This window comes from Saccopteryx bilineata, chromosome 4, assembly GCF_036850765.1.
Source record: "Saccopteryx bilineata isolate mSacBil1 chromosome 4, mSacBil1_pri_phased_curated, whole genome shotgun sequence".
Lineage (NCBI taxonomy): Eukaryota > Metazoa > Chordata > Mammalia > Chiroptera > Emballonuridae > Saccopteryx > Saccopteryx bilineata.
Genome location: NC_089493.1, coordinates 95,766,157 through 95,786,342, shown reverse-complemented (window position 1 = coordinate 95,786,342; position 20,186 = coordinate 95,766,157). Strand labels below are relative to the sequence as shown.

Genomic DNA, 20,186 nt, shown 5'->3' with positions numbered 1-20,186 from the left:
GATGGCACAGAGATTTGGACGGGAGTGTGAATAACTAGAAGCCCTGAATGTAAGGGATCTTCAACCAGTTTCCAGCTGTTTTGGCGATAGTTAAATTGGTGAGGGTGTTAAAACCGAAAGTCCCTTCAGGAGGCTACCTGGTTCGATTATCCAGTGGGTTCTGTGGCCTGGCCACAGCGGAGAAGAAGAACAGTTTCTTCTTCTTTAGGGAGGGAGAGATTTCGGATGAGGCAACTCCAGGAGTGTTTTTGGATTAGGTTTAGATTCCTGTGCCCCACAGCCATCCTCAGTTCTCGGAGTGGTCAGAGTTGAGAATTGATGTCCCGCAACTCAGTCTCTGGCCACCGGATGGTTAAGTAAGGTGGATGTGCTTGGGATGTCTCCACGGGCACACACGCACTTGGAACAGAACAGAAAGAGGTCCCTGACGCAGCTGCGGTTTCGGACAGTGAGTCTTGGCAGAAAGAACTGAGGGCAGGTTGGAGGCAAGGTACTTACTGCACTGTGCACCGAAGTGGGTGGTAGGTCAGAGGTCTTGGTTCTTTCTTGGAGGGGGAAGGGAGAAGAGCGGTCCTTGTGGACTTCAACTCCTCCCAGGTTTCAGCACCAAATGTAAGGTATTTTTTCCCACTGAGGAAGAAGGAAGGGGCCGGAGTCACAAAGTGTGGAATAATAAAAGGCTTTATTGAGTACAGTGTTTCCCACCCAACGAGGTTCCCTGGCCCTGGGAACAGAGGCCAGGGAAGTCTCATGGGGTGACCCGTGTGGGAGATATTTAAAGAGTCCCGTCTAGGGTGGTCGAGCTAATATGACATGGTGAAATCTCACTGGCTGGCAGATGGTTGCTTTTTTCAAAGGACTCCTGGGAAGTTTCTTTTGGCATGCCTGGATGTGGGCGGGCGGTTCTAGCCAAAATTCCTGGGTCTGGGTTCCTCATGTGGCCATCCCCCATTGCTGACCACCCACAGAGATGACTAAAACTTGGTGATGACTGACCTTGAGGATTTCATCAGGGGGTGGCAGTGGGTGCTGGTCAACAGCTACGGAGAGTGTGGCAAACTGTCCCCTTTTCTGTCTCCATTGTGGCCATCTGGTCTAAGCCATCGTCACCTGTCTCCAGGACTGCTGTGGTACAGGTTTCTAAGTACATTTTCTGCTTTCATGCACACCCTGCTGTGACCTGTTTGCCCTACAGTTGGTCAATATTTCTTAAAATGGAAATCAGATCTTGTTACACTCCTGCTCCATGCTTACGCAGCCTGTATTCCAGGGCCTTCATGACCTATCACCTCACTTACTAATTTCCTTTTCTCAGTATTTTTGCTCCCCTGATCTTCCTTCTCCTCCTCTTCCTCCTCGAGCATGTCAAGCTCTTTTCACCTTTGAGCTTTTAGCACTAACTGTTGTGTCCCCAAGCTGGTCTTGGTGAATGCCTCAATTATAGGGAGGGGTGCAATGAAACAAGGAAGATGAGGGCCAAAGAAAAAGGCATTCGGTTTTATAATTCAGAGGTTTTAATTTTCATGGGGCAGTTTTTGGAGTGGTGATGAGGAACAGGGAAGTGATGGGTAAGAAGTGAGTGGGTAGTAAAGCACATATAACTCCCTGTTGTAAGTGGAATTAATTTTTTGGTTAATTTATTAACTATTAAATTAATCAGGATTCTCCAGAAAAACAGAACCAACTGAATGTGTATATCTATATATACTATTGTTCACAAAAATTAGGGATATTTGATAGCTTCATATGCATTTTGAAATATCCCCTAATTTTTGTGAGCACTATATCTCTATGGAGATATATATATAAAGAGAGGGAGAGAGAAAGGAATATAATTTTGGAATTCATTTGTGTGATTATGGAGGCTGTCAAGTCCAAAATCTGCAGGGGCCACTGGCAGGCTGGAGACCAAGAAAGACCTGCTGTTGCAGTCCAGTTCTGAAGAGCATCTGATCATCTCTGGCATGCTTCCTCTGGCTCTGGGGAAGTCAGTCTGTTGTTCTGTCCTGGCCTTAGCTTGTGGGATGAGACCCACTCACGTTATGGAGTGCAATCTACATTACTCATCATGCTTCAGTTTAAATGTTAACCTTATCCAGAAACATCCAAAATAATGTTTGACCAAACATCTGGGTACCATGACCTTGACAAACTGACATAAGAAATTAACCATGGCAGTTAAACTCTGTTTTATTTTCCTGATTGCCTTAGAATTTATGTATACATCTTTAACTTATATATGCTTTACCTTCAAGTGACTTACTACTTTATGTATAATACAGGAACCTTTTAATACTTCCCTTTCTCCCCTCCTGGCCTTTATGCTATTGTCACACATCTTACTTTTCCATATGTAGAAACTCTATACTAAATTGTCATTTGGCAGCAAGACTAGAGCATTGTTCACTCTAGAGCTAATTATTCCTCACTAATCTGTTAAGATCCTGCTGTGTGTTCTCCTCGATGCCCCCTGAATCTTGAGGTTTTCTGGCCTGGCTAGTGGTAGAGGCACTGTGCATGGCCCTATGTGAGTGCAGATTATTGTTTCCTCTACTCAGTTCGTGTGGTTCTTTCTCTGTCCTCATGGAATTGCCTCATACACAGGTGGTGCGAAATGCTCAACTATAGCCTCAAGGCTTAATCTCTGCCCATCTCTGGAGTTCTCTCTTCTTCCTCATCTGTCCTGAGAATTTAAATCACCTTGGTCTCCCTGGGCTCTGAGCTCTGTCTCATTAACTCAGGCAGTCTGCCAGTCTGCCTGGCCTCCTCCACCTTGGCCACAGCCTGGAAAACTCCCCCAGAGCAGTAAACTAGGGCAGTCATAGGGCTCACCTCAGTCACCTACCATCTCGTGGGCTTCACTGTCTTTCATTGTTTCATTTATTCATTTTGGGTTGTTTCCAGAAGAAGAGTGAGCATAGCGCTCACTTCTGTTATTCAGCCCCAGGATTAGAATTTCTGGGTCATCAAGTCCATGCATGTTTAGCTTTAGTAGATATTGCCTCGAGTTTTCCAAAATAAATTAAGCTAATTTTAACTGCTAGTTACTTTCACTGATATAATGAGCATTCGTTTTACCCAGAACATGTTGCCTGATTTTTATTCCCCAATTTAACACAGTAAAGAATGAAGGTAACAAGTTTTTAGTGACATCATTCACTTTTTTTTTTTTAGAACTTCAGTAATGTACACCCTCATTTAAATGAATTCTTAAAAGTGTTGAGTAAGTGATGGTGGTGGTGACGAGGCAGGAAAGCAGAGAGCGAAGATAAATCTGTCTTTGCTTGACTGACATTGCAATCATATCTGACAACATATGTCTGCTAAGTAATAACAGCGTTGGTTTTTCCAAAAGCCTGGTGATAGTGTGTTTAGTACCTGGTCCATTAGCAAATTCTCTGCAGCTCTGCCTCTCTGTGTTTCAGTCTCTTTTGGTGAATACCGTTCTCGTATTGAAGGAGATTCATATCCATATATCATCTTTTCATGGTTCTTTTAGACAAAATATTCATATTAAAATGTTATGCTCAGCGGTGGGGTGCAGGGAGACGGAGAACATAGCACAGGCCCTTCCCTAACACTGTGGTTGTGAGCACAGTGTTCAGAGCTGCTGAGGGACCATGAAGTAGGGATTGCCGAAAGAATTGTATTTTCACACTGGAAGATGTATCTGAGCTCTAAGGATGCTTCTTAGCAGCTCTCCCGGGTAAAATATGTATTGAATTTCTACCAAGTATGACATTTCCCTGATGAGAGCTGCTGCTTGGTTGGTGCGTTTCAGTACATAACGGATAATGTGAAAGGACAGCCTAACATTAAAAGAATGTCTTTTTTGAGTTTTTATTCCCAGACTTTGAGCTTCTTGTGGAATAATTTAATTCATTCTTGAGTCAGCTAACTGCCTCTTTGATGCCTTTGTCTTTAGATTCTCTGTTTGTAAATCTCTCCTAAGAATAGATCAAAAATGATGTTTACATCTGTTCCCAGCATTGAGGAAGTGAGAACAGAATACGACGTTATGACTGCAATTAACCCTCTCTGTTATCTCTGTTGTGTGGTGTGGCGTTTGGTGCTGGGTTTCATCTCAGAATGCAGCGTAGTTCTCACAGTTCTAGGCATCTATTTCCTTGGCTTGGGTCTGTCTGTTTGTTTGTCAATTATACTACATAAATCAAACATGTTATACCCTTTCCATATAAAGTATTGATATGAAGTCACAACAACTAATACTAACCAGGTTTTATAATTTGTTGTTATGTTTACCCTGCATTCAAAATGCATACAAATTGATTTTCTCCTCAGGTCTATGGGAAAAGTCTACAGAAGTTAAAAAAAGGAAACACAATGGGAAGCCTTGGCTTGCTGAACCCCAAGCCTGAGGCTAAATAAGCAGAATTTTTTAAGAGAGATGCTGTTAGAATGAGGATTGCAGGGAAAGGCATTTCTAAAGAGATTTTTTAGGCCCAAAATTTCTCTCCTTCTCCTCTCCTGATATTTCTGTAATTTCTTGGTCTTTATCATTTTTTTCTACTCTTCTTAGTTCTCAGGATACTGCTCTTTTGTAACAAGAAAATAGTTCAAATCCCTTGAAACTGTGACTTGATATTGAAACAGAATAGGTGATCCTGAACAAAGTTTTTGACATATTCGTGATTTCTGGTGGAAACAAGGACTCTCTTCCTTTTGTTGAGGAGCCATTTGTTTAGTCATTTATTTATGCATGCCTATCTAAATTGTCACTTTGTATATCAATTTACAATATAGATGACGTGGTAGTACTAGTCTGGAGAGTGCTGTACTGGTCTTGCAGTGGGGGACTCGAGCCTGAGAGATTAAGATTTGACAGCCCAAGACCACATATGTGAGTGTACCTGAACCTGTCATTGACTTAAAAAGTAGAATTCCCTTTCAAAATAAAAATCTACACATTTTTACAGTTTTTAAAACAGTAAAATTATAAACAAGGTAAAGAAGATTAAAACTAGACAGGACTAGGTTTTAAAAATAGCAATTAGACCTCGTATTGGCATGTGACATAAAAGTTGCGAATTTCAAAATAATACCGTCTCCTTGTTGTATGTTGGAAATATTATAAGCAGATAGTACTTCCTACAAAGCTGGTATGGGGAGGTTGCTTGCTCTATTAATGAGTATTTGTGAACTACCCTCCACAGGGTACTGTACCTTCATAGTAAAAGCATCATTCCCAAGGAATGCTTGATGCAAGATGTTTCTTATTCTTCTCCTTCTATTAAAGGATTTATCCAGGCTTCTGTACAAGAAAGAAGTTTTCCATGTGAATGGTTTCTTTTTCAGTGTCCCTTTGGAGAAGTTTCTTAGACTTTTGATCTTCTGCCTTCCTCACCTTCCTCCTCCAATTTGGAGATGAGAATCGAGTGGTACCAAATAAGGAATTTTTTTGTGTGGAAAGTTTTCTCTGTGATTATCTTTTCTGTAGACAAAGGAAGCCTGCCTTTATAACTCAAAACTCTCTGCCCTGGTTCTCCCCCACCTCTCTCATTTAGAGTTAGTGGAGCAGGGACTGTCAAAGGGCATCCTATGTTCTACCCTGCTGGCTTGTGTTCATAACTGAAATGACACTGTTTTTGTGGTTGTGTCTGTTGTTTATTTGTATTAAAAGCTTCTTTCTAAAAATGTGCAGATTCAACAATATCTTTTCAGGCTCATTTGGGCTCTGTCAGGAATCTGGTCAATACCTAAAATGGGGAGGAGAGGGATAGGACCCCAAAGACAAACTTGATCATTTTATGAATTGGTCTAGTTGGCGCCTGTGGAGTCTAGACATTTATTCTGTCCTAAATGATAAAACACTTTGAGAAATACTATGAGAAGCAAACAGTCTTCCCTTTGTAGATTGCATGTGCTCTATTTCCCACTAATTATAGCACTGATGGTATTTCCCTATTCTGAATGTATTTGAGGTAACAATCTAGGTATTTTTGCTTTGAAGCTCGGTAAACATTCAGCCATATCACCAGATGTTATTGCTGATGCAGCCTGATACCTGATACTTATTTTTCCACAGATAATATTATGTAGACTTTACATTAGAGCTTTGGAAGAGCATTAAGGAAACCAATTCTAAGTACTCATTTCTCACCTTCACCTGTTAGCCCATTTCTTCACCATGTCAGCACCAAGAAAGTATGTTCAATCTTTCTTTTATTTCCTGAATCACATTTCAGAGGATTTTTTAGTCATCTTTTACACAGCTAAAGAGTATCCCTGATTCTCATCATTCTGTGTAGTCCTCACTTTTTTTCTTGATCCAAATTGTTTATTTCTCATCAACCGTCTTGTTGAAATCAGAGTGTCTGGCCATTAGACTCCAGCCAAGCAGAGAGCTAAGGTATGCTATGAAACACTAATTTTCACTTAACTATAAGATCATGCTAGGACTAAGCATGGTGAAATTTTAAGTTATCTTAGTATGTAGGTATGCTTATATACCTAAGAAAAATTACCACAGAAAGTATAAAATGATTCAATCTTAGTTTAATGTATATAAAAAATGTTTGTGCAAATGTTAGTAAATATGCAAAAATACCTATAAAAATTAGATAGATGATACAGAGGTAGAGTGATCATTTTTATATGTTGATTATTTGTTTCCTTTAAAATAGTATTTTGAGACTGAGACTAGATTTTTTTTTTTATCTTAGGCAAAATTTTCTTGTTTGGGATGATTCAGTAATGATACTGGGGATAATAAGATTGTAGGGGAAAGAGTGTGACTTAAAAAAAAAAAGCACGATATCTGAGCCAGTAGACCTAGAAATGGAAAATTGGCCAGTTAGTCCCCGGCAGTGTCCATTCCTCTACTGCTGTACGTAACCTACAAATAACTTGCATTTCTGTCTTTTCCTCATCAATCTTTGTCCCCTCCTTCACCTATTCATGAGTTAATGCAAGACCACATTAGATCTAAGACAGGGCTTTGCTGTTGTCCAGCATATTGGGTTTTAATTAAATACAATTTTCTGATTGGGCAAAAGCAAAGCTGGTGATCTCCACTCCATGACTAAGTGTCTTATTTTATTTTTGTGCCATGTTTCCAGAAGGGATTATTTTTTAAATGACCTCACAAGGACATTAGTTTAGGAGCTAGAGATGGTTATACAAGCTGAGTAATGATATTCCAGACATAATAGCTCCTATCACTGCTTCTTAACTACAGCTGAGATGCAGATCATGTCTACATGCAGGCTGAAGAGGAGGCGTGCAGCCATGGAAACCACATTCTTGTTATCGGAACTGGTAGCAGAAGGACCTGAATTTGATGGGCCCACATGCTTTTGCTGTCCTCTGATACCATCGCAAAGAGCACTGGGTTCTTGGAGTGGGAGTAAGGAAGTAACAGTAGGACTAAATAACCCTAAAACTTACTGAGTGAATTCTAATGCCTATCAAACAGCAGTCCTAGAGAAATCATTTCTGGTCACCCTTTGTGATTACATCTAAGAAAATATGTTGTGATAGTTTTTAATACCTGTCTACACTTGCTAATTACCATTTTAACATAGAGCAAACATCAGAGAGCAAGCCTCCCTCACAACTTCTTAATTTGAAATTAATAGCATTTATGTTTTCATTATATTTTTTAAAATATATTTTTACGTTATTTTCTATTTAATGTACGCAGAGCTGTATCTATTTATGACGTTAGCATATTTTTGTGAAGTTATTTTAGTAAAAAAGAAGGTTTATTTAAAGGGAAATATTAAGGAAATAACAGTTCAGGATATTGTCAGAATCATATCAGTAGTATCATTATTAGAAATCCTTATTTAATGAGCACCCCACACCCAATAAATGTGGCATTTGACAATGATGTGAAAAGCTGTAATGGAAAGAGCAATAGACCCTTAAATTCATAATGTAAGTTGCAGTTTTTCCATTCATTAACAATATTACTTTGGCAAGTCAGGGCTTTCTGTGCCAGAAGCTGTATAAAAGAGAATTTTTTCAAAGCTTCCAATGCTGTAGAAAGTGTAATTTGTTATTCTGTCAAGTTATTCTGTCCAACATCACAAGTTGGTAGGTGTAGAAGATCAGTGTGGGGACTTATCCACATCTTATATATTTGGACTAAATGGACATGATAGCAATCTGGTTTTTGTACTTCACAAATATGTCAGAGAAGCAAATGTTGCATATTTTATCCAGGCTTGAAATGAATCTGTTTTGAAATGAACAGAGTTCAGTGAGAGAAATAACATGGTGGGAGAGCCTACTTGAATAAAACGATCACAGAATTTTTTTTCTTTGGAATTGACATGTGAGCTGAAATCTGAATAATGAACAAGAGACAACCATAAGAAAAAAGCAAGGAAAAGAACATCTCTATGAGGGGAACAGCCTTTGCAAAGGGTAGAAAGATGCTGCTTCCCAGGAGCAGGGTTAGATCATCTAAGACTACGGGTTGTGATGAGGGTGTGTGCTTTATTCTAAGTGCCTCAAAATGCCATTGAGGAATTCTTAAAAGATGGTTCTGCCTTCCATATTTCAGTTAGAGTGACCAAAGTGGTCACAGAAGTCTAAGTGAGGGATAATGTTGTATTGTCTACAATGTGGCTGCTTCATGAAGCCCCCCTAACTTTCCCCAACTCTGCCTTTGTCTTTAAAGCCCCTTTTCTCCCCAACAATTCAGGTGACTCTTATGTCATTTATCCTATTGTGCTTCAATACTGTTTTGTATTATTTCCCACCCCATCAAAGTTCTTGATTCAGAACCATGTCTTATTTAACCTTTGAATTGCCCGCAAAATTTACTTCTGTGTCTTCCATCTAATAAACGTTCCATATATATTTGTTACATGAATAAATATACAAGTTTGAAGGTCTCACCAGTCAGTATGACCCAGAACCAACTGGGTAGATTTAAAATGTGGATACCAGGGCTACACCCCCAGAGATTCTGATTCACTCGGTTGGGTGTATTTGTTGTAAAACTCCAAGGTGATTCTGAGGTGCAGTTGGAGTGGAGAAGCCAGCAACTGGACTGATTTGGGTGATCTATAGTATTAGCTGAGAGTATTGTGGCCATCCCACCCCTTTAAATGCCTACATACTTGCCTTTTCCTCATGGATGCTAAAGGCATGACAGAAATGCCCTGATTATCTGGCCTTAAAGTTATTCAAAATACTGACTATGGGATCTGTTGTAGGGGCCAGGTGGGCATGTCGCACTATTACATTACTGATCCAGGTCTTCAGGAAGCATTTTCTAGGCATGCTATCCATTAGCTTTCCTTTGGAAGAAAATAAATGACTGTTTTTCACTAGACATCTGGAGTTTAACTTGTTTTGTATTAGCTATGGACCCTGAAAACCATAGGAAGGGATTAAAACATGACTTCATGTTTTAAAAAATTTTTATTGAATTTGTAAAACATGATTTCTTCAAGCACTGAACTCAGAAAGTCTGGCAGTTGTGTGTGTGTGTGTGCAAATGTTTTGATTTCAGGAGAGGAAAGTCTTTAACTCTATATCATGTGTATATAATAATATAATTTTAAGGCACCTGCTTCAAAATAGAAACTGGGATGGTGGAAATAATAATAAACAAAAATTAAACCAAACTGGGCTCAGTGCCCAGGAAAACTACCCAGATTCCAAGAACTGGGCAAAGAATAAATCAATAGGGGAGGAAATCAAAAGCAGGAATGGCAGCAGTTGTAACTGCCTCCATTAAAAGTGACCGCTCTGCAGTGTGACCGCTGGTGAGCAGTTCTGTGGGGAGCATTTGTCATGTGGGTGGGGTTCCTGCGCTTCTCATTTCAGTGACAAGCTTCCAATGGAACTTGCCTTTCAAAAATGTCAGTGCTAAATATGCCAATGATTACAGCGATCTTGCATTGTGTTTCAGATTTTTATAATGCTGTAAACTACTTGGAAAATAAATAGACCAGAAGTAAAAATAGGAGATCATAACAACTTTAACTAAAGTTACAAGGAAAATGTTCATGTTTCCCAGGATGCCTAAATGTCGGGTGATTTACATAAACAAAGGAGGAAATCCTCTTTGTGTTTAGGGATGTGTGTCTAATACAGGAACCCATGTTTTCCTGTTATTGAAAAGCATTCTTTAATCTTTTAAGCACATTTTAGGACCTGCCTATATTCCAGGTGTGTTGTGTACTTCTGACATTAAAACACAAGAGCAGGACATGACTATCAGGCAAACCTATTACATCTCCCTTTGTGTTATAGCAGAAACAAAGAATAAGTGAATTGAATTAAATGGATGGACAGAGCCCTGAGGAGATTGGTAATAGTTATTTCTAATGGGACTTAACAGGCTCATACTTGGAGCTGTAGGCCAGAGGGGCCATTTGTGAATAGAAGACTATAAATTTCCTCTGATTGTGTGTGTTAAGAGGATGATAACTTATTTTTTTTGTTTGTTTGTTTTCTTTGTATTTTTCTGAAGCTGGAAATGAGGAGAGACAGTCAGACAGACTCCCGCATGCGCCCTACCGGGATCCACCTGGCACGCCCACCAGGGGCGACGCTCTGCCCACCAGGGGGCGATGCTCTGCCCCTCCGGGGTGTTGCTCTGCCGCGACCAGAGCCACTCTAGCGCCTGGGGCAGAGGCCAAGGAGCCATTCCCAGCGCCCGGGCCATCTTTGCTCCAATGGAGCCTTGGCTGCGGGAGGGGAAGAGAGAGACTGAGAGGAAGGAGGAGGGAGGTGGAGAAGCAAATGGGCCGGGAATCGAACCCGGGTCCCCCGCATGCCAGGCCGACACTCTACCGCTGAGCCAACCGGCCAGGGCTATGATAACTTTTTAACCATCAAAGTAAATGTAATTGGTGTGAAATGTTAAGAAGCTCTTAGCCAAATATAACTGAAATTATGGGTAATAAACCTAAGTGTTATTTGATATTTAAAAAAAAATATTGGATAAGTTGTGGTTAAGAGCAAAGAGATGAGTTTGTTCTGAAGTTATAAAAACAACCATTAGTCCTGGAACCACAGGGATTCTCGCCAGACCTGATGGTGGGATGCCCACATTGCATTCTGTTGATCCCTGTTTTCATGACTTTAATGCAACAAACTCCACCATGCGTGAAACGAGAGTCTTCTTACCACCAACCAGGACTGGACCAGGTGCTTTCTGTGCTTCTTCTCTCAGGGATTCTTTTTGCCATCGTTGAGCCTCTGCATAGTTATTTGAAAATGTGGGACTTGTGTGGTTATTTGAAAGAAACAATGTGTCACCAATGCACAGTCTTATTAGGATAGCATTCATTATGACAAATAGTGCTTTCCACTCTTCCTAGGTCCTTTAATAGCATCATTTTTATTAAATCTTACAATTTCTACAACTATGGCTCATAGGAGTGTCAGAAAAGCCCTTTCAAAACAATTACATCTCCACTTTTGAGGCTGTAAGTCATGAAGTAAGCAAATGTAGAAACATTCCAAATGACTCCCTCCTGGTGACTGGTGCTTGCCTTCTGAGGGGTGACACTGTCCATAGTCAGCATGATTAAGTCTGGGAGAAAGAACTGTCCTGACCCTGCAGGTGTGGTGACCTCAGGAATTCATACTGGTAGGAGAGGGGGCACCCAGAATACCAGATACAGTCATGATCAGATGCAAATTTGATATAAACTAGAGTATATTTTAAAGCCAACTTTTTTTTAGTGATCTAGTACTCCTTTCCACTGAAATCTGAACCACTTAATACTGGATTATGAAATTGGAATTATGCATTGCAGTTCCTTAGGGGAGCCCGTAACTTCCACTTTCTTTAAAATTCAGCCTTTCCCAGTGGCCCCTACCTGGTGCCTCAGCCCTGTGTGCTTCTTTACCTGCAGTTTGGCTATTGTACACTTGCAGCCTACATTAAAGGTATTTGATGTTACTCAGTTAAGTTGTATTCAGTTTGACTGCAATGAAGACATAAACAAAGCAGCCCTTACAATAATTGTATTGTAACAGCTTGAGAATAGAGAGCATAATTTCTATATCTTTTGGGTTCACCCCTCACCAAAGACACCTATATTCATTCTCCCAATAGATAGATAGATATATTTATATAGTATATAAATAGTATATATATATACTATATAAATAGTATATATATTTATACTTCTAGATATATAGAAATATTTTTTCTCCTCTCACTCTCATTTTGCATGTGCATGTAGGGGTGAGAGAGAATCACCACTGACAAGGGAAACAAACCCACCTGCACATCAACTAATCTTACTTAGTGGTCTTTTCTTGGCAGTGACAAACAAGAAACCCACACAGGCGTCCATCACGAAGGTCAAACAGTTTGAAGGCTCCACATCATTCGTGCGGAGATCACAGTGGATGCTTGAGCAGCTTCGCCAGGTTAATGGCATCGATCCAAATCGGGTGAGTGACCTGTCAAGTGTTGAGCGAAGATATTCCATTGACCTTGTCAGTGGTGGTGATAGTCTGAGTCATTTTGAATAACACTATATCTCTATTTTAGTTACACAACTAAGATTTTCTGATTTCTGTGCCCCTCTTATGGGGAATCATAAACGTTTCATCATTTTTGATGCAGGAACCTAAGGGGATGTAGATTGAAGAAATGCTACCAGTAATATGTTTGTCAACAGAGTGCAAAGACCAGAGTTCAGATATCATGTCCATGGTTATCATTCTGCAAAACCATATTTAACTAGGCTTTATTTATCTCTTCATGCCCCGTGATAAGGTTTATTTACTAAAAAAATGAATGAATGAATGAATGAATGAATGACACCTTAAAAGTTTAGGATTCTATTGGGTTAATATGAGAAACATTTTGTGGTAGAATTATTTATTTAAAGTTCACTCTCCCCATTTGCTTATACACATTCACTACACTAAAACATCAATAATGAGGAAAATAAAATGTAAATTGTAACTCTATGATAAAATAATGAGGGGCACTCTTTCTTGTCAAAGATTAGGGGCAACATTAACATGGTTTAATTTTGAGAAGGAATTATATATCTCTCAGGTAATTCAGATATATAGTCTGAATTCTGACACAAGTCAACGTGTGGCCGTATGTAGGGACTTCTGTGATACTAGCTTCTTAGACATCTGTAAATACCATAAGATTTGGGGTTTGCTTCATAAAAAGAGAAAGGTGGATTCTCCATGTACCTAGGTGCTACTAAAGGTGAGCCTTATAATTAGGGACAAAGTTTTGAAAGGTATTTTGGCCTTTATGAGTCTTTTGTTGGGCATAAGCTACAAGCAACAGTTTTTATACATTGAGATTAGTAGTTATTTCACTGTTTTTTTCCAGGATTCTGCAGAGTTTGATTTGTTGTTTGAAAATGCCTTTGACCAGTGGGTAGCCAGCACAGCCTCAGAAAAGTGCACCTTCTTCCAGATCCTCCACCATACCTGCCAGAGGTACCTCACAGACAGGAAGCCGGAGTTTATTAACTGCCAATCCAAAATCATGGGAGGTGAGTAGGCATTTGTCTGACTTCAGTCATCCTGTTTCCTTTGGTTAACTTTTACACAAAAGTTAGGTGTCCACAGCATAAAAACAAAAAAAATTTTTTTTTTTTAAGAATCAAAGTGTTAGACAGCATGAGAATCACTGTTTAGGGAGTTCATTTTATGCTCAGTCTAGAAGACACAGTAGTAGCAAGTTTTCGCACTTACCCCAAAGCTGGTCTTTAAAAGAGTTGAGCCACTTAGTAAGATTGTTTGTACTATAATAACAAACCTATTCCTTCATTAGAAAACCTTTTCAGTTTGGTTTTAGTATAACCATTTTTATAACTTTATTGCAGAACACTGTTTTCTGGGTTGTTTTTTCCTGTTTTTCTTTTACAAAGTTAATTTATAAAATTCTTACAGATGTAGTTCCTTTCTTTCAAATAGCAATTAGTCTCACTTTTATTTCTTGAGTGGCATACAGAACTGAGTCAGGATGAGTGCTCTAAACCAGCCGTAGGGGCGAGTACCAGAATTAGCAATTTACTGAGAAACATTTAAGAGGGTGCTTAACACATTTCTTTTAGGTGGTATTTCTTTTTAGGAATTGAAACTGTGCTAAAAATATACAAGCCTTGCCAATCATTCTGTGAAGAGTTGAAGAGTGTTTATATCATTGGTCGTTTCACTGACCTGATCTCCTGATTTTGAAAGAATTTTTTTTTAGTGCACCAACCTTATCTTAATCAAGTATCAAATGGAAGTCACACTAGAGACATTACAAATTTTCTTTGGGCTGTATATATCTTCATATGAACATGGGGCAGAATGCCATGATTCCATCCCAGAACCTGACATACTCATCGTCACTGTCATTAGTCTGCTAGATGTTGTATGGAGAAGACACCGTTCAATACGCTTTTCAACTGAAGGGTTAGTGTTTTCTTAAACAGGAAGTTTCTTAAAAGAACCTTGAAAGGTTTTTCTTAGGCATTGATGGATAGTCATCTTGTAGTTTCTCTGTTAGACCTAGAAATATGTATGAGAGGTGAAAGATGGTGCACCTTTACTTCAAAGTGGCCACATCTGTGATACAAAAGTGAAACTAACAAACACGAACCCCTTACTGTTTAGAAAATATGATGAAATATAGCTTTCGATCATGTCTGTCTGTGCTGTGAACGCTCATCAAATGAATCCTGCTTTCACGGTCCAGCCTTAACAGACTTGGCAGAGGTCAAAGTGCACCAGGCTCAGGGCCACAGGAGGCTACAAAAAATGAAAGTCCCTGCTAGGAGGCTCCGCCCCCCCCCACTCCTCCACCCCTCCAACCCCCACCCCTGCCCAGTGGCAGTGTGGTCAGCAGCTTGCTGGGCTAGCACTTAAGCAAGGTCTCCTCTAAAACTAATGTGACATTATGAACTTGAAAATTCTGTTGCCCTTGGAGATGGACATCCCTCAAACGTTCCACTTCTCCTCATTCTGTCCAGAGCACAGAGGGGCCAGCAGCAGTGCCAGGCAAACTATTACATTTCTTCAGGATGGAAACTAGAGGGGGAACCAAGAAGGCCACAGACTCACCCATTGCCCTCACAGGAAATGAGCCAGCTCCTTCCTGCTACAGTTAGGGAGGGTTTAATGATCTCCCCCCCCACCCTGAAGGGACAGCGCTAGGCAACCCCTCTTCCCTGTTGCCTCTGACACAGTCCTTCTCTCAGGACAGGTCCTTTTATTCTTTCATTCACTCTTGGTTCATCATCCAGTTATGTAAGTAAGCACTAAGTACCTATGTGCCAGTCACTGTGCTGCATCCCAGATATGGAGAATAGTTCTATTTTGGTCCCTTAATAAAGCCCTAATTGCGACAATCCAAATCCCAAATCCCAGTCTGGCAGATCCATACAGCCTTTCCGGATGCTGCTCATTTACCTTCTTGAATATCCTCGGACCTTCCCTCTCAGTCCCACCAGCTGCTCCCATCAGCCATTGGCCCAGTCCTTCCAATGCCTTCCAGTGCCCTGTGAACCCCAAATTATGCAGAGTCAAGACAGGAATCCATGTATGTAATGTTCAGTGTTGGTGTGTAAATCTAAAGACTAACTTCCTGGAGTGAGATAAAGAATGAGTCTATGAGACCACATGCCAGAAGTGGCTCTACCTTCTGTGACCACAGGTGTCTCTCTCACCTTCGGTAGGCCTGTTTTCCCAAGTGTAGCATGTAGAGGTCAGACCAGATATGTAAAACCCCTTTCAGTTCTATCATTTTAAGAATCTATAATTCCTAAGCTGTAGCTTTATTGTGTAGGTTAATCATTTTTTTAAGTATCAAATGCTTTAGTGCAATTAGATGCTGACTGTCCTGGATTCCACAGGAAGGCAAGAAAGTTTGAATTAAGTCTATTGTAATTTTGTTGGCAGCACATATGTCCTTAATGAGTACAGCCTGTCTTATTTAAACAGTTGCTTCTCATTGATAACAACTGTACCAACACACCCTAATTAATTAGCATGCTGATTAGTCTTCTTCTTTCTCCCAGTGGTCACAATTCCAAGACTTAAAAATGATGTGGTTCTCAGTCATTACATTCCGAACCCCTTAGCTCTTGGGGTACTTATCCCATCTTCAGATCTTCATTCTCTCGTATTTAAATGAAGTCTGTTCCAAGTTTCACAGTATTTTTTTGTCTCTTCTCATAGATGGGCCACAGGTCCTAGATACAATTTTTTTCTGTACTGTGAAATGTGAATTTTTTTGTGATTTTGTGGATCCGGGTGTTGGTTTCCTGCTTTCCTCTAGATTCTTTGCCTGTTGCTTCATTTAGCTTTCACAGCAGCCTTTGGAAACTTATCTCCATTTTATAGAGAAGGAAATAGGATCAGAGAGTTTTTTGTTTTGTTTTGTTGGGGGTTTTTTATTCATTTTAGAGAGGAGAGGAAGAGACAGAGAGAGAGAGAGAGAGAGAGAGGAGACAGAGAGAGAGAAGGGGAGAGGAGCTGGAAGCATCAACTCCCATATGTGCCTAGACCAGGCACGCAAGCCCAGGGTTTCGAACCGGCGACCTCAGCATTTCCAGGTCGATGCTTTATCCACTGCGCCACCACAGGTCAGGCCAGGATCAGAGAGTTTTAAGTAGCTCACCAAGGGTCATGTAGCTAGTAAGTGGCAGAGATGAGATTCAAACACAGGCATACTCTTCTCTAAAAACACCTTCCTCGGGGCCACCGAGTGCCATGCTCCAGAGAGTACCATTGGCCTTGTCTTTGGTATGAAGGTACCCCTGGAGTTGTGCAAGAATTTTTGAAATATTTTAGCCAGCACATTCCTAGGTATTAAAAAAGGGAAGTAAGAAGTAAGGGTAAGATTATGGGTAGTTTTAACTTTTTTCGAGGTTTATTATTTTTTTTAACAGAGAGAGTCAGAGAGAAGGACAGATAAGGACAGACAGACAGGAAGGGAGAGAGATGAGAAACATCAATTCCTCATTGCATCACCTTAGTTCATTGATCACGTTCCCATGTGTGCCTTCACCAGGGGGCTGCAGCATAGCAAGTGACCCCATGCTCAAGCCAGCAACCTTGGGCTTCAAGCCAGTGACCTCTGGGCTCAAGCCAGCAACCATGGGGTCATGTCTATGACCCCACACTCAAGCCAGTGATCCTGCACTCAAACAGGTGAACCTACACTCAAGTCGGCCACCTCAGGGTTTTAAACCTGGGTCCTCTGCATCCCAGTCCAACTCTCTATCCACTGTGTCACCACCTGGTCAGGCACTTTTTTTTTTTTAGTTTATCACAGGTACATAATTAAGACAACTCTTAGGAATTTTTTTCCCCCTAAGAATGATGGAGTCACCAGAGACTTTTAAAATCATCTCACTTTTGGGGTTTTTTGTTTGGTTTTGTTTATCATAACTTCATTAAATTAAAGAAATGTAAGTGAGACTATTTTAGTGAATAGGGAAGATGAAGGCACCCCAGCTGAGAATACTCTCGGGTATTCTGCGTGTGGTCCAGTCCTGTCATTAGGAAAACCAACCCACTGAGTTCAAATGACATTACCAAGATCAGAGGACTGGGAACTAGTCTACCTGACTCCCACTGAATCATACTCTTTGTTAATATAAATTCAGATAGGATTATCATGTAAGTATCTATACTTCCATGCAGTTCTCTTAAATGAATTGTATATATGCCATGTAACAGGTTTTCTTTTTCCCCTGGAGAGAGTCACTTACACAGAAATGTATTGTATGGAATGTTTGAAATTTTCTCTCCAAACATTTCCTTATCTCCAGAGGACAGACTGGAAAGCTTTGATCTTCTGAGGCTGGTTACAGGATTCAGGAGGCACGTGTAAAATCTACAAGGCTGAGAGAAGGCCCTCCTAAACTGGAAAAGGGCGGGGTGCTCTAAGTGAGTGTGAGGAGGAAGCGGTGGTTTCTTCTCATGCCTCCGTCAGCATCTCCTCTTCTCTGGACGGTTAGAGGGGCCAGTAAGCTAGGACCGAGTCCTCGTGCTGTGGTCATTCCTAACCTTCATTCTGCCTCTCTCTTTCAGTTCATTAAAGGTCAATCGCCTTTAAAAATATAAAGCTGTTCATTTAGTTGCTGGGTCCCTAAGTTAACCAAGCAACCTACAGAGATGGAAGGCAGACACATGGAGCCAGTCTGACTGCTGAAACATGACGTGGCATAGTGAGTGACGGAGGCCCTAACAGTGAAGTCTTAGGTGCATGTAGGTCATACGTACTTCTTCTGAGACAGTAGCTTTGTTCTCTCTATGTATGGTACACAGATATGACTTTATATTGTATAATATGCGACAACACATTTGTACTTCATAGATGCCTCAGAGTTCATCACATGTGTAGAAATTTAGTCTCCAGAAGAGAGACTTGCGTTCAACTAACTCATTTCAAAGAAACATGGTCTGTGAACATGGTCTGCCTCAAATAGTAACACCAGTTACTGATGTTAGATGATGAGCATGTCACCTTAAGTCAGAGTCCCAAGGAGGACTTTGTTTTGCTTTATTCATTCTTCTTGGTAAAATATGAGAAAATCCTCCATGGTTCCGCACTGCTATCTTATTTGCATTGAACTTTTGTAGTGATTACTATTGGTCTGGGTTTTTTGTTTTGTTTTGTTTTGTTCACCTAATACTGTGAACTGTGGAAATTTTTAGTGGTATTTGAAACTTCTGTGTTAGAATTTCAAAGCAGATTCTTTGCAAACCTGTTTTCTTTTTCAGTAAGTGTTATGAATTGTTTGCAAAAAAGAAACGGTTTATTATTCAAGGAGAGGATCTGTACAAACTAAAGAATGTCCTAGTATTTTTCTTGAATTCTAAGCCCAAACACCTTTGGCTAATTCTTTTATACCTCTTACTCTTTTTTTTTTTTCTTTTTTTCTGAAGCTGGAAACAGGGAGAGACAGTCAGACAAACTCCCACATGCGCCCGACCGGGATCCACCCGGCACACCCACCAGGGGGCGACGCTCTGCCCACCAGGGAACGATGCTCTGCCCCTCCGGGGCATCGCTCTGCTGCGACCAGAGCCACTCTAGCGCCTGGGGCAGAGGCCACAGAGCCATCCCCAGCGCCCGGGCCATCTTTGCTCCAGTGGAGCCTTGGCTGCGGGAGGGGAAGAGAGAGACAGAGAGGAAGGAGAGGGGGAGGGGTGGAGAAGCAAATGGGTGTTTCTCCTGTATGCCCTGGCCGGGAATCGAACCTGGGACTTCTGCACGCCAGGCCGACGCTCTACCTCTGAGCCAACCGGCCAGGGCCCTATACCTCTTACTCTTTAACCTGTTTTAATATGGGTCATCCTTCAGTGAGCCCCACCTGTACTGGCTGAGGCTCAGTTGTGAATATTTCCTCATGATTCCATAGCATTTACCCAGCACCATGTGCCTGTGGATATCCAACAGCAATATAGGCATCTTTGTCAACTTTACTTACCTTTCTTGGGGATATCAGATATAAATATATATAAAAAACCAATGCAGTAACACCAAGCTGATAACTGAGCTGCATTTTAAAGGATGGTTAGCAGTTGCTAGAAGGACAGGGCAGGATGACATGAGTTCTCTCTTATTGCAACAAGTAATCCACACAATTTTATTTAATGTTAGCTATATTCAGAATTTGGAATGTGGCAGATTATTTTTCCATTAAAGGCTATTTGGAAGTATCATATAGTCTTATTCTCATCAAAGGGTATTTCTTTTTTTCTTTTTTTTGCATTTTTCTGAAGCTGAAAACAGGGAGAGACAGTCAGACAGACTCCCGCATGCGCCCGACCGGGATCCACCCGGCACGCCCACCATGGGGCCACGCTCTGCCCACCAGGGGGCGATGCTCTGCCCATCCTGGGCATCGCCATATTGCGACCAGAGCCACTCTAGCGCCTGAGGCAGAGGCCACAGAGCCATCCCCAGCGCCCGGGCCATCTTTGCTCCAGTGGAGCCTTGGCTGCAGGAGGGGAAGAGAGAGACAGAGAGGAAGGCGCAGCAGAGGGGTGGAGAAGCAAATGGGTGCTTCTTCTGTGTGCCCTGGCCGGGAATCGAACCCGGGTCCTCCGCACGCTAAGCCGACGCTCTACCGCTGAGCCAACCGGCCAGGGCTCAAAGGGTATTTCTTACGCATTGCCCATTTGTGTACAGCCCTTCAGATGATGGGATAAAACCCAGATTTATGAGCTCTATGAGAGTTGCAGGGACACAGGTGTCCCCTTCATAG

The 20,186-nt window shown here is 41.1% G+C and overlaps 1 protein-coding gene across 6 annotated transcripts in view; it reads left to right on the top strand.

Moving 5' to 3' along the window:
* STXBP6 (syntaxin binding protein 6) overlaps window positions 1-20,186 on the top strand; it is a 314,060-nt gene that overhangs the window by 215,986 nt on the left and 77,888 nt on the right. For all 6 annotated transcript variants that reach the window (XM_066277618.1, XM_066277614.1, XM_066277615.1 and 3 more), the window contains 2 exons: window positions 12,263-12,393; window positions 13,304-13,469. In XM_066277618.1, coding sequence (XP_066133715.1) covers window positions 12,263-12,393; window positions 13,304-13,469 — 297 coding nt within the window. The remainder of the gene's footprint in view (window positions 1-12,262; window positions 12,394-13,303; window positions 13,470-20,186) is intronic.